General features: G+C 40.4%; 1 protein-coding gene across 1 annotated transcript in view; it reads right to left on the bottom strand.

Moving 5' to 3' along the window:
• LOC109958792 (dolichyl-diphosphooligosaccharide--protein glycosyltransferase subunit STT3B-like) overlaps positions 1 to 15,840 on the bottom strand; it is a 71,513-nt gene that overhangs the window by 55,171 nt on the left and 502 nt on the right. The window contains 1 exon segment of the mRNA XM_020597701.1: positions 15,659 to 15,840. This exon segment is cut by the window's right edge and continues 1 nt beyond it. Within this exon segment, the coding sequence (XP_020453357.1) occupies positions 15,659 to 15,840 (182 nt within the window).

The following is a 15,840-nucleotide window of genomic DNA, read 5'->3' as shown; positions in this document are numbered from 1 at the left end:
TAAAGCATGTGCAAATAATAGTTTAACGTGGACACAGCTTACTTAGGAAGCACATCAAAGCTTTTCTAAGCAAGTGGTCAGCGCTGATATGATGAGCAGAAATTGAATCACTCATTCCACACTAAAAAGACACAGCTTCCCTTATCTGACTTTGAAACTTCCACCAAGATAAAAATCAAGCAGCACAAATAATGTTATCTGTGTGAAATGCACAGTGATAGCATCTTAGTACAGAACAGGGCTCTGGGCTAAGAGAATACATAAAAGGCAACAATGAGCTAATCCTGGACAAAAACTCCACTCTCGCCCCCCCACACACGATAGATTTGGAGTGGTGAATGAGAGCAAAGACTTCCGCTCGCTCTCTTGTCTGGGTAGCAAATCTCCAAATCCCAGCCAGAGGGGAAAAACAGATCCAGCACCCTATTACAGAGATGGGAGTGCAGTTCATTCGCAGCCAAATTCAGCTTTTGTCTAGCGGGCTCCATCTAATAAGGCCCAGCCTTCTCTGGGAGTGTCATAACGACATTATGCCACCTCTGGCTGCAGCGACTGTGCAGGCAATGTGTGTGCACGTCTGAGTGTAGTTTAGGTGAAGAGAGTGAGTGAGGGAGAAGATGAAAGAAATGACTCTCAGCTGAAGACTCCTGATCAAACTGCAGCCCAAAAATGCAGGTGTGGGGATCACCCTTCTGATTTCCCTCTGCAAGTGAATGATGCTGATGCAGACCAATGTCACAGGCAGTACAGCCTGTACTGTAGGTGATTAAAATCACCTTTGTGTATAGACACCTTTGTTTTAAACCTTGATTCCCATCTCCTAACATTTTCATAACATTTGTAGAGTAAAAAATTTAGGGGTAAAATCAATTATAATTTGAACATCTTTGGTGATTAGGGCATTTACTCTTCTTTTGAAACAAATGAACTTATTTATACCTCAGCTGAACTAGTGCAGCCCAGTGTGTTTTCCAGCCTGAATCAAATGTTATTAAGGTTGAACCATCCATCCCTAAACATTCCCTCTGAGGAATCCACTCCACTCAGTGGAAGAACATCTGGCTGTTTGGCTTCCTGCTGGCCCAAACACTGACCCCACCATAACACACTTGTGTTACACAAATGCTAAAAATATGCTGCACCCAAAGTATTTCAATTTTATTCATTCAAATAAATATTTTCACACATACAGATGGGTGATAAATGAAAGGAGAAACGAACATAAAGTAAACCACACAGAATATTTAGTAAAGCATGTCCAGAACAGCTTCAGTGCTCCTCTGTTGGAGAGAGGAAACATTTCTCCCCCAACACATATTCCCTAATCGGTCAAACTTCATACTCATTAAGCTGTTCAGTAACCTAGAGCTGCAACCATTAGTCAGTTCACTGGTAGAAATTTAACAGGCAATAATTTGGAAGCAAAAAGTATTAACCCATTCCAGTTCTTTAATGTAGAAAATGTATGCTTTTCTTTTCGTACAATATCACTGGATTTGTTGGCTGGACAAAACAAGACGTCTGAAGACGCCACCATTGACTATTGAAAGTCAAAATGGGTATTTCTTCCCCAATGTCTGACATTCTGTGCATAAAAAGAAATCAAATAATGAAGAGATAATTGGCTGATTAATCAGTGATGGCTTCATTTTTGTTTTTATTTGCACTACTTTATTCAGGATTTTCCTTTAATGTGCTACCCATGTCTGTGTGCTTAAAATGAAGAAATGCTACTGAGCCCCTCTTTGCCTGTAATGTATTTTGTCTGCAGTGGAACACCAGGGTACTGAGTACGGAAACTGCAGGGAAACTAAATTATTTTTATTGTGAATTATGTGCAAGTTATTTTAAAAGCAAACAATTGCTGAATCCAGATATGAGACAAGGCTATGGTGAAAAATACTATAAATCATTCAAAAAGGCAAAATATATTTCTCCACAAGACCAGTTCCATACAAAATATTTTTCACAATGCCAAAGGTTACGGGGAAAAAATGGCTCCATTTGCTGTTAAAAGGTTAACAGCCCTAACAAAGAAGGAAAGGGGTGAATTTTAGCAGCCAAATCCCACAAGAATGCACATTATATGATGTGCCAGCTATAAAAGCATTACCAAAAATAATATTCCTTAACAACCTCACTGGCATACTTGCCTGACTGTGGGGGTAAGCATGCAATCAAAGTCAGCAGAAAGTGCACTAAATTCTTAACATTGTGCTCATTAGTACCGTTTTCATCACCAATGGGGGTGGGGGTGGGGGGTGGTGTGTCCAAGTTTTTGTGACTTTTAAAGCAACCGGGGTGACAGAGCGATCCAGGGTCACTAATGACAGACTGGAGTTAGATCACAGGCCAAGAATAAGACTTGCAGGCTAAATTATAAAGACATGCTCATGGGAAGAGAACACAGTCACAAAATAGAAATAAAAGGAGCTAGCAAATAAGAAACTGAATGACAGAGCAGAGTTCTTCAGTCTGTTTGCCACTTGGATGGAAAAAGTATCTTTCAAGGTCAAGATAAGTGGACGGGGTAAATGAAATTCTAATGACGTGGTAACTGCCAGATTGCTGGAGCTATATTGAACAGGAAATGTCTGAGGTCACTTACCTCTACAGAGTAAAAATCATATCAAGTACCTAATGAGCTACCTCACATCTTCCAGTGAAGCTTTGGGAGCATTTTAATGGGGACGTACCACCATTACAACTGGATTCATTCCTTAAGTGTCAGAAAAATCCTCCTTGATCACACCAACTAGGGTGCATCTTTTTAAATGAGAACCCGCTTTGATGGTCACAGGTTCAAATAAGAACTTCAGTCTTTGATTTTAGAGTCAAATGCAAAGAACCAGAGAGGGGAAAAGCAGGAAGGCAGGGCTCGTCACAAAGACAACAGCAACAAGAGGATAAAAGTAAACTGCCATAAATAATTAAGAACTATACTGAAAACATTTACATGGAGTTCATTATATACCAAACAGCAGCATCATTAAGGGAGAAGACCAATCCGGATAACTGACTATAGCTGTATTTTAATAGACAGTGAGGAATTTCTAAAGAGCCAGGCAGTTATTTTAAAAGACAGGCACTCTAAAAGCTAAACAGCTTAACACTAGAAAAAGCATCCATCACCCCGCATTTTTTTTTTTTTTTTTTTTTTGCTAGAAGAGCCCTTCAACAAATTTGCTGCTATTGGTTTTCAATGATGCATAAAAAGACAGGGTGACTGATCACACATAAAAAGCAAGAATTCTACAAGAGATTAAAATGTGCAGCCCCAAGACATTATTATTATTGATTCAGTTTTATATGCACTTGGCCTTGGTGGCCTAGTATCCGGGGTGGTTAACCAAGCCTAGGAAAGCCTTTTTACCAGGAAGAAGGTAAACCACTTCCTGATTCCCCTCTCTCATCTGTAGAGCCCATATCACTCAACAAATCTCTGGAACTAATCATAAGGCCAGTTTTGAGCAGAACTTAGTCTCGTTGGACGCCACAATTGAATCTGTGCTTGACCAGAGGGCATAACAACCAAGTGGGTCAGACTATCTGGAGGTTGGGAAATTTAGGACTTCTGCAAAGATGAGAGCATGGCTCTCAAGACAATGATTGGCATTCAGAAGGAAAATTATTTGATTCCTGTGCTGTTGCATGTCAAGGACATATTCAACTGAAGAACTGACTGGAGAAAGTTTTTTCTTTTTTATAAAATTTCAGCAAATCTGTTCTGAAAACATGGCTAAATAATGAGAAGGCATCATAAAAAGCACAGTGTGCAGGCAAAGTTGTGTCTGCAGCAGAGATGGAAAGTAACCAAGTACATTTACTCAAACACAATTTTATACTATCATAAATACATATTGTACTAGAAACTATTTTAAGATCTTTTATTATAAAGCAGGTGTGACCATTGATAGAGTAGGGTTTCTTGAGTTGACGCTGCTAAAGAGAAGGAGCTTCTCTCTCTCTTTCACATACACACACTTTTTTGGCACTATAAACTATGCCCCAACTCGGGATAACAGGCATTTTTTCTTTTATTTTATACCACCATTTATAAAGAGTGCTTACTATATTTATTTGTCAAATGCAGTTAAAAGGCAATTTGTGATAAACCTATAATCTTTCACTCAAATTTGAGGGGGTTGCTTTTTAAAATTGGAGTCTTAAGGCCATTAGTGTTTATCTAATGGCCTGTGAGTGCACTGATGCCTGCTGTGGGTTGCCCGGAGCCACAATGAATCATGCATTTCACAAAGCACTCCTAGACTTTTTATAGCAGCAGGTTAGCTGTATGCCAACAATGCCCACAGTTGCCATGAGGGAACCCTGCTCTCAGCAAGCACTCACATTACATTGCGACTTCTGTCACTCTAACTGGCATCGAGGTTATAGTGGAAGGCAGGTGTTTAAATAATGACACCGACTTGAAAGTCTTCATCCCAGGTACTTCTGTATGGCCTTTCCTCATGAAGAAATAAGCAAACCCAATGTCAAATGTCACGATATTTTAGTTTACCACCATGTCCCAAAATACTGATTCACTAAGTTCTAGATGTACATCTTTGTTTATTTCTAAGAGTTTGATCAAATGGCTTCGGAGTTAAAATCTCTCACACTGAACATTAAAAAGTTATATCTTTAAATATTCGATTTTAGAATGTTTTTACATAGATTTTAGGGGTATTTAATTTACAGCAGATTATTAATCTCAATTTCCCTCCTTCTTCCTGTTCTCCTTTACCATGCAGAGATCCACAACTATCTTCCATTTCAGAGGTCAGCAACACAAACATTTTGGTGAACAGAGGTAATCTCTCTACACTTGGAAACTGGAATGAGATCTTGAACAAATCAAATAAATTCCTAATTGAGTAATAATAATGAAAATAGAAGTACTTCAAATATATTCAAATGTCAAATTTGTCTGGTAACAGCGGCCTTTGAGTTCTCACATCTGTGTAGCCATATGCCCTGAAAGTAACTCGAGGTCAAACAAGCGCAAGTGCAAAGTCCAGATGAGCCCTGAAGCAGGATGACACTTTCACATTCATTTGCAACTTGAACTTAATGTGGTTTGCAAATGTCCAGCATGGCCTAGAGTTCAGGCCCATTTCCGTGTTTCCTGGGGTGCAACTTTGTTTTATGGCTGGTGTGGCTCGTCCAGACTACCTGCCAGCTGCTCTGCTGGATATGACAGGCGCCTGACAGGTTGATCTTTCTTGGCCAGCCAAAGACTGACAACCTATTCCACCTGTCACAGTCCTGCTTGACACCACTCCATTCGTTCATCTGTCATTACTCATCCTCTGCCTTGAGCCCTCTTTCACCCGCTCCTCCCTTCATCTGTGCCTTGGAACAGCAGAAAGCATCCCTGGGCAGTCGTGTCCTTGTCTGGCTGTCAGCTAATCTGGCTACCTGAAACAAAGCCATGACATCAGACCATAATGCTTCATAAAGTTACTCCAGGTGGAGTTTTGCCAGCGGCTAGGCTGTGACAAAATTCTCTCATCTCGCTGGGCTTATAAGAATGACCACAACACAACATCTGAACAATGGGCACATCTGCATGAGAAAAACTGGAGACAATGTGCTGCCAAGATGGAAAGATGCCCACTGGCAAACATACAATGGCCAGAGAAACCCGTGTAACAATTTCCAAAACAAAACCAAAAACGCTCAGCAAATCAGGGAGATAATCAGTATTGGTTCCAAATTTTTAAGAAAAAACTTGTAAGAATCAAACAAAAACTAGAATAGTAAACAAAAAAACCTTAGTAAAACAATATCCCAGTTATAATCTGCAGTTCTCGGGTTCATTGTAAACTGAACTGAACACTGCCCGCTGGTTACAATCGACTCCGTCCTGCACGGAAACCTAACATTGTGTGAAAATCCAGATTAGAGCAGAAACAATGAGTCAATTCATGGGTTGAAAGAAAACTTTCATCGACTTATCAGGTAGTTTCAAGGCAAAAAAAATGACCAAATGTGAATATTTCTTAGATTTCTTAGCCTGACATAGAAAACAAAATACCTTTGGATTTAGGACAGTTGGTCAGACAAAACAGTGCATCTACATAATCACAGCTTGTGACTGATGTTATAACATTTCATAGACCAAACAATTAATTGAACTGACAACAGCTTATCAACACATTTAAAAAAAGTAACAGCATTCATTAGTTGCATGCCTAAACATATCTAAGGTACTCTGTGTAAAAAAAGTATTCACATTAGAAAATCCTCCTTTGCATTTAATACATCTTTAATTCAGACAAGCTATGGGGAACCACTAAACAGGCTCCTGGGGACCAACTTCCCTTCTGAGACCAGTTCTGTGGTAAAGGGCAACAGAAGGGGTATTTTTATTTCCTAACATCTCTCTGTTGGTGTAGGAGGAAACCAAAACACCCAGAAATAACCCATGTAATCTCCAGAGGACAACATGTAAACATAAAACTGAAGGGGTATGAGTATATCAATATTCCAAGAACATTCTACATCTACAAAACACAGTGATGGAAGAAGAGACAATTCATGTAACCCTTCCTAGGAAATGCAATAATCATCTATGAGATTAACTTTAGTTGCAGATTTTCTTCATTTTCATGGTGATGAAAGGCAGAAAAACACTTGCAAATTGTGACAATTTCATACAACAATCTGAAAAAGGACTTGATTTACACACACAAGATTCAAAACAGTGTAAGAGGCTTACAGAAATCTTACCTTGAATAAAGCAAAGAAATAAAAGACTTCCAGTGAAGACATAACAGCATCTAAATGACAACAGTCCACAAGGCATTTAAGAGGTGCCAAACTGACAAGTAGCCAATTCTCTAGCCAGGGATTCAGCCAATGGACATAACACACACAGAATTAAGCAGGCAAATCTAATTGTGAAACATGCAGTGGCAACTTAATATAACAGATAACCAGCTCTCCGAGTAAAAAACCCAAATGACTAAATTATTACACCAAGCACCACAGTGTGACTACAACTACCTGACCTTCATAATAATCTCTGCTCAGGGATTTATTTGATTAAGGCAGGCTTTACTGCTGATGCTAAACACCGCATTTCTAGGGAGCCCCTGCAAAATGGTGGAGGGATTAAATTTAAAGCAGAAAAATTACTCAAGAATAAGCCGAGTTGAGCTATTTGAAATATTCAGTAATGCTTCCGAGATGCTTTAAGCAGCTGATCTTATTAAATGGGCTCTGCTGTAAGTAGTCTATCAGCTACAGAAGACATTCAATTTAACCTGAGGCAGAGACTGACAAAATAATAAATCAACCCCATCCACCCTGTAGAAGAACATAAAGCAAAGACATTACACATGTATATGCACAACCAAACTGATAAAGTAGTTTTTGAAACATGAAATGTCTTTGGCTTCACCACCAACACCTCCCTCAGACTGGATGCCTTCCAGGCCTTAATTTCTTCCCCCTCTCTGCCTCCTACCATCCTACCACTGTTTCTCTCACCACTCCTTTCTTCTCCTCTCTGTATGCAGATGCACTCGCCCACAGAGCCGCACACCGTCTCCTGTCAGTAAGAGGACAGGTATGTATGATGAGCACAGATCCTCTCTTATCCCTCCGCCCCACATTCATCCCACCTCCCTCTGCCCTGCATCCAGAGGGCATGAAGGACCACATCAAAGCCAGTGTGGAGGAGAACAGATGGAAAAAGTTAGGACTGAGACAATATTCAAGAACTGTCTGGCCAATAATGATCATAAGACTAAGCAGCATATTTTGGGTTCTGTATATAACATAACTTATCTGATAGCCAGTTCTATTCTGGATCTGGTTCCAGGTTGATAAACCATGAAACTTGATGGTCAAATGAATCCCTGATTGAATCTCTTTCTTTTGGCCTCACTAACAATATAGGTGTCAAAGAAGAAAAGAAGAATACAAACTTGATAACTTAACTGTTATAAATGTTATTTATGCTATGTATTACGTGTTATGCCGAGGATGCCAACTGCCATAAAAACACCAAAGAAGAAGACTGTAATAAACAAAACTGGCAGACCCGCATAACTGCTCCACATTTAGAGACACAATTGCAAAATAAGGGACTCAAAAGGATTTAGACGTGATAAGCAGATTTAGATTTGATAAAATCTTATTGAACCCCAGCCCTATTTGTCCATCATGTCTCAGTTCAAGGAGATGAAAGTGTGAAGAGATGTCTCTGTGGTGGTGGTGCTGGGGAAATTCAAAGCATGAAGACTGGTTGCTGACCAGTTACACACTTCTACCACTGCTGCAAAGCCACCTCTCAAAAGAGAACACACTCACACAGGCGTGTAAAAGGAACGCCATCAATTACAGCCTTGCATATGTTAAACTGACGCGGCACTCCCTCGGTTTTTCCCCCGGATGGATGGGCTCTGAGGGCTGGGTGGTCATGGAACAATGGTCGCATCAAAGCGCCAAGACAATACAGAACAAGCAGTTTGACAAATGCTGCAACAATCGTGCATCTCCGCTCTGCATAACACTCTGGGGTGTGTGTGTGTGTGTGTGTGTGTGTGTGTGTGTGCGCGCAGGCATGAATTTTGCCTAGTGTTTCCAGTAGCATTTTCTGTAGATGAGAACACGAGATAAACAGTCCACTCCACAAATACCATTCCAATACAAGAAAACAGTAACAATAGTCAAAAACATTTTTTTTAAAATGCTTGCTAAACTTTGAAATTGAACTTTATAACAACTGCATCCACATAATATTACTAAACCATTTAGTTGAGCAAATGTTATTTTTCCTCAATATAAACATTCATCATCATCAGTGCAAGCTTGGACTTAACTCATTCACTGACAAACACTAATATTTGCTATGTGTTTTGTTGCCGTGGTTGAGTTCTGTGCAACTTATCAGCAGTTGTGAGAGACTTATTAATTATTTGTGGAAGCTGTCACAACAAGTAAGCGTGAAGAACTAACTGAAAGAAACCTGCTCTATCTTCTAACTGTAAATTCAATCAAATTGCACAGGTCCAGTGCTGGTTAGTGAATGTACAGTGTAGGAAACACAGCCATCTACACCCTAAAGGTGGAAATACAAGCACCAAGCCTGGGGATAATCTAGGGATGCACCAATACCAGTATTGGGTATTGGGTCCAATACCACCCTTTAGTACCTGAACTGCACCTATACCACTTAAGGGCAACATTATGTTGAGAAGGTCATTAAGCGGTGGAAAAGAAATTTCAGCATTCAAAGATATTTTAAGACAAGTGACCACGACAAATGTAAAATCGACTGTGAGCTCTAGATTCTCTGCTGCGTGTGTATGTCTGTGAGCGCCCCTCCTTCCCCATCTCACACGGACATGGGTTTGCATTTTATAGATACATCAACGCTCAATATGTGCAACAGAATATAACAGCAGTGGAGAAAGTAATTAATCAAACACCCTTTGAACAAGCAGAACACAGAGTGGACAGGACGCCGCCGCAGACAGTCACCGGTTTAAAATAAGAGCTGCACCCTTGTTAAGTTAAATATTTAAATTGCAGACTGTGACATTATGCTCTGCTACACTGTGACATTCTGGGCAGGGGTCGTGAAATCATTTCATCCAGAGGGTCACACTAATAAAAAGGTTAAAAACCACTGTACTGTGTTGCATAGTAGGCTACAGACATTCAGCCAGTTTAGCATTCTACTCAGAAGGAATGGTGGCAGCGATGTTTATCAAAGTTTCCTCTTATATTTTACTTAAACACAATCAGAACATAAATCTCATGAAAATAAAAGTTGTCTCTATAGTCATTTTAACTAATTCTTAGATTAAAAACTGCATTATTAAGTACTTGCATCAACAAGAACTTCAATCCAAGTATTCGTATTGGAAAAAAGTGGTATCAGTGCATCCTTTGTGTAGTCAGTTGTTTGTGTTTTACTGCTGCCATGTCTCATAGTTATAGGACTACCAGAGCGCACTCTTTAGCTGTTAGAGGACACCCCTCTTAAAATCTCATTAGTGAACGACCGCCAAACCAGCTAGACGGCTGCAGTTGAGAAAGGTGGGGCAGAGGATCGGCAATGAATAACAGCTACGGTTACATTGTCCTGCAGCTTATGTAAGCAGCGGTCTATAATGAACCTCTCCAACCTCCAGGTAATGAAATACCCTGTGAAGCTTAGAATGTGCAGGTGAGCACACAAACAAATATTGTTCTGAATGCACATCAGAGCAAATTCATCACACTAACAAACCGGGCTACCTCTCAATGGCATCTGTGAGTTATGTGGCCTCCTGGCTGTTGGCAACCACCTCTTGTTAGGTGGTAATCTCGCTAACACTTTTGGCTGAGAGGCCCAATGGGGGTAAAAACTGGTGTATCAGCTACCTGACTTCAGGGTGAATAAATTGACCAGTGCTTTTCATCTTTATACTGTATGCTGCCCTTTGTTATTGTCCTCAACAGCATCCTGGAATAGCTTGCAAAAAACTGGATGGAGAAATTTCAGCACCCTCTCTATGGGCGAGCACAAACCTCCTAATACAAAGGATGAAGACAGGTGGTGGGGATGCAACTAAGCTGGCATAAACAGTCAAGTCACATAAAATGGTTGTGCCAATATGTGAATAATTAGCACATCATTGATCTAAAGCTTCATTTATATTAAAGTTATTTTAGGAATAACTAAATCTGGGAGGAAACGGGGTTGGCTGGGTGCCTTTCATTGTGCTCAAGCAGCTCATCTACACATCCCCCAGGTGCCCTGGAACAGATCTGCTGCTCTCTGTGTCTCACACATGCAGCACACCTCAAATTCAAAGACTCCCCTGCTATGCCTGATGCTAGTCCACTGGGAGGCCCAGCCTGGGAAATAGCACTTAATAATCAGGGTCTTGACATCAAACCTTCTGACTGAGTAGAAAACAGCAAATAAAAATGTTCTGCAAGGGAGAGTTAAAAAAGGAGTGTGTTTGCTTTCTTGTGTCCTGTTCAAGTTTTGGATGTGGAAGGAAAAAGCCACAGCCAACACAGTCATTACCTTTGGCACTGAGGTATGCTGCGAAATGGCTAATGAGCTGGTGCGGTAACTCCAAACTATTAAACTAGGATTAATGTGAGTCTAGGAAACCTGGCTACAATGACCAAGGATGGGCAGGCACTAAAGCATTTTCTACTGCAGATCACTGGACACCATGTCCAAGCTGAACATTTCAGAAGCTCTTGGACAGTCAGTCAGGGGCTGAAGTAGGGACAACAGCACTAACCAAGTGTCTGGTTGAAATATCAATCACAGCTTATTCTCCATTTTCCCACACTGCTGTCTGCTGGTCTACTCTGAGACAGATGTCATGTTTTTTTGTGTGTGTGTGAAAAAGAAAGGTGAGAAAAACAAGGTGTGTGTGTGTGTGTGTGAGTGAGTGAGTGAGTGAGTGAGTGAGAGAGAGAGAGAGAGCGCACACACACACACAATCTGCTACCACAGCTAATTTTGCTGGCTTTTCAAAAAGCCCGAGCTGGTAACATCACCTGTGGAGAGTTCTGATTTTCACAGCACTTAACAACTTTCTACAACAAAGATTGTATTATTAAAAGGGTCAGAAACACTAAAGCAGCATTTGTAAGGTGTTAACTGGTATGAAAGTATTGTTGGAGAGAGTGGAGGATTATACAGAGCATCTGTGAAACTGCTGACATTTCAGGTGTTAACTTACTTCTTTTGTTTTGGGTTTGAACAATCAAATGTAGCAAAATATCACTGCATGTTTTCTTTGTCTCATTTGAAATAATGTTGACGCTTTCAGAAAGGTCAGATATTCTGTATTACTTTCCATCTGTGATGGAGTTAGAGCTGCTAGTCCTGCAGGTTTAACGCCCGGGCGATTCGGATCAGAACAGAGCCAATGAAAGTAACTGCTAAAATTTTTAGATTTGCATTTACGGGGAAAAAAAGAATTAAAATCTGCTGCATACAGATTTCGCAGAGTACATGAGGAGAGGCGGGCGAAAGACAGCGTGCAGGCAGATAGGATGAGCAGAAATAGACTGTGTTCTGATTTATTTTTTTGAAACCATGTTCAACTGTTTTCCAGTGACTCCCAGGCTGAAACGCTTTCCTTTACCTGCTAATGCTGCTTTAGTGAGTGAGTGAGTGAGTGAGTGTGCAGATGGCACACAAACATTACAGCAGCAGATGGCACAAATACTAGCAATCACTTATCTCTTACCTTTACCTAAGCATAACATTTTCAACTTACCTAAACATCTTCAAGATGTATATTTATCCTTGTAGCTTCAAACAAAACAGATTTCTGATTGTCTGGTTTTTAGTCTGTATTAAAGCTATGTGGCATAAGTACATTTTCTTTGTCAGTGTCTCCACTGGATCACATTCACTTTTTACTGGCACAGATGATCCGTGGCCTAATGTTCCCTTACATGGAAATTATTTAAATGAGGTTCATACAGTGAGGCACTCAGGTTTAAATTTGGGGGGAAAGCACTGGTATCAAACTGATACTCAGTAACTGCAGATCACTTGAGTTGAAGTATATGAACACTGGAAGAGGAAAAAAAACTTGAAAAGTATGTCATTCAACATTATATGAAGCAGTGAGCAAATCTAACTAACTGTGACCTGCAAATGTTTGGTATATATATAGCTACATGATCAATGTCTGAGAAGGCTGTTCGTCAAGTCAACCAACTGGTTAACCAACTATTCATTTTAGCACCACATATGTTCAAACTCAAGGGCGAAAATCCTTCTAGACTTTGAACAAAACTGGTCATGCGAAGAAGCAGCAGTTCTGATGCTTACAGGTCACAGAGAAAGTAAGGTGTACAGGTGAATGCAATGCTTGCTATACCAAGTATCCAGCTCATTATCTGCCTGACAGGGATGCTTCTTCACCCCTCACTCTACTGTCAGAATTTCCTGACATATCTAAGGCGGAAAACAACTTGACTGATTCTAAGGAAAGCTCCTCATGTACGTGTCTCACCAAACAGCTTCAAGTCTAGTTAGAATCTCCTTCCACTACCTCAATAAACTGGGCAGAGAATTTGCATAAATGTCAGCTTAGGGAGCAGAACCAAATCTTTTTCTTCTGAGGAGTTCCGGTAACAGCTTGGCAAATACTGTTCCTTAAACAAAGGAATATACAGTATTTGTACCATGCAGGGCTGAGGAATTAGGCTACACCTCCACATGGTTTAAGTCTAGTGGGCAGCCATAACAACAGTTTAAGCAAAAACCACCTACTAACCCACTGCCTGAAGAAGACCGAGCATTTATTTGGAGCCGATTAAAGAAAGGGAAATTGAATTTTGTTAGGAGACAACTTTAGGAAATTAAAGACCATCCTAAATGAAAAAAAAGAAAAAAAAATCTTACCTGAATTCCAACTCAAAATTAACACAGCAAGATAACAGGCAACTCTTATGAGGGACTTGTCTACAAAATCAGTACAGCTTGTGGTGTTTGCATACTGTAGGACAAGCTTGACATTTTGGTGCTTCAAAATCATGATTCTTCAAATTGCCAGCTTGTTTAACATAACGGTTAGCTGCAGACAATTTGATGCTCTGCGCACAGGAAAGGGAAAAAAAAAAAAAAAGATCAATAACAGCAGCACCCAAGCGTTCAGTCGACAATGGCACTAATTGTGTGTCTGGGAATGATGGCTACTTCCAATCAGCATCCTACGTACCCGCTGATGTTAAAAAAAAGTATACTATCAAAGAGATGAAGCTATCCTTGCACATGGTGCTACATAATCATAAAAATGCCTTTTTAGAGAAATAAAGATGAGATTTTAAAAAGTCTCATTTCTAGCAGTCAACAGAAGACAGTATACATTTGAATACTGTTTCACTTAGTATTGCTAACAAAAGCAGTACTCTCTGGGGTTAGGTTTATGTGTTAATCTATACAAGACTCCAGCACTGGGCTGACATACATACTGATGAATTCCAAAGAGGGCACCTATTGTAAAAGTGGAGCAGCAAGTTCATCAGGATTACACACAGGGTCAAAAGATGACTAGAGGCTGAGTAAGGTTGCTGCAAGATTTATGAAGAATCAACTCCAAACAGATTTCTGGTCTAAAGCTTTATTTTGATTCATGTGTTTTCCTTATAAAATACTCATTATTTATGGTTTTAACACTTCTTCCTAAGCGAACCATCTTAAAGTATTTAACAAAGCACACTTTGTATCCGATTTCATCATTCTGCACCCTTAAGTCTGCAGCAGAAGGCTCCATCCAAGCATTGCTTTTTTTCAGGGTCCAAGTGAAAATTTTTGAAAGCAACAGATGTCGACTACTTACACCTGCAAGGGCTTTTAAATTTTAAAATACCAAAGGGTGCCTTTGCTTTGTTTTCTGAGACATGCTGCCAAAGAGCTTTGAATTTTATCTCTGTAACTGTAAGGTAAAACAGATCCTACTACTGGTGTTAAGTGTAGTAAGATTCTACAGGTAGTGTGTGGCCACCTGGAAATTAAATAGAAATATTAAGCCTGTAAAGAAAGAATACAGCTCCTAATGTACATATTGCACTTGCAATTTACTCCTTAACAGTTCTAAGGTCATCCTTGGTGCAAATTCCAGCCTCAAAGTAGGATCAAGTTCATCTGATCCATGTGGAATTGATAACCTCTCATACCTCTAAGCCTTGGTTCTTGGCTATAAAATGCAATTAGGTTATCAGCATAAATGAAGAGGCAAGTGTCAGCCCGAACAAAACAAGCACCTGTCCTTGAAAATAATAAATGAATGCATCAGTCGTGCTGTCTGGTTGAATGCCACAGTGAGGGAATGACAGTGCAGTGCAGCCAGGCAGACACTTGTGAGCCCATGTGACACTGGTATAAAGCGGAACAATACTGCATTGTGATGACAGACACGCCAGGCCGGATCAGCTGGCTTCCGGGTTATAAACAGTCTGCTGTTATGATAGAGATCGATAGTCCAGCATGCACTTCTCTATTCGCCATTCAACAGCAAGTTATGTTAAACTCTAAAAGAAAATTGGTCCTTGTAGAAAAGCGTACTCAATCAATCATATCGACCACCGCCGAAGCAATAATCCTCATATAAAAGCAACAAATATGTCCAACTTCACGCAGCGAATTGACTTCACAATAACGTTAAATTAAAACAGAGTACAGAGAAATCATGCACATATTTCCCCGGGTTATTCACACACGCCTTCTACAATCTAAACAAAGTTGTACCTCCAGCTGAAGGCTCCCATAGGGCTCAGTGTACGTTCGGTATTTGTTTTAGTGCTAAAACAACATAGAGACAAGTGGTCAAACCAGACTAGCTAGCTTCATGCCATTCATACGCCTAGGGTCTCCATACAGACTGGCCCCTGGCCCCATAGTCATTATTAACTCCTCATACTGTTTAAGTATATACATGAGTTAATAAATCGTTTACAGAACACCTAATCACTTCAAGTGCTGTTCAAAACAGTCGCCGTTGTTGTATTGACTTCTAAAGAGTAAAATACACTGAAATTAATGTTACCTTCAACTTATAAAATTCCCACCCCCACCCCAGGAGCGATGTAGATCCCAATGTATGTCCTTCTTTGCCACTATAGACAAATGTTATCCCAAGATTCAGCCTGGCCTGACAAACAACAGCTAGCTTACCATGGATCAAACTCGTGGATGATGCTCTCGAAGCGGATCACCGCAAAGAGTCGGGAGCTGAATCCTGCCAGGCAGGCCAGAAAAAGAATGCTAAAGGAGAGTAAAGACTGCCACCCTGCTGGCTGTGTCAGTCCGCCAGACAGGCCCCCTTTTGCCCCTCCTCCACCCGCGGCGGCCCCACG

This window comes from Monopterus albus, unplaced genomic scaffold (assembly GCF_001952655.1).
Source record: "Monopterus albus unplaced genomic scaffold, M_albus_1.0 scaffold34.1, whole genome shotgun sequence".
Classification (NCBI taxonomy): Eukaryota; Metazoa; Chordata; class Actinopteri; order Synbranchiformes; family Synbranchidae; genus Monopterus; species Monopterus albus.
This window is presented reverse-complemented; position numbering and strand designations above follow the sequence as displayed.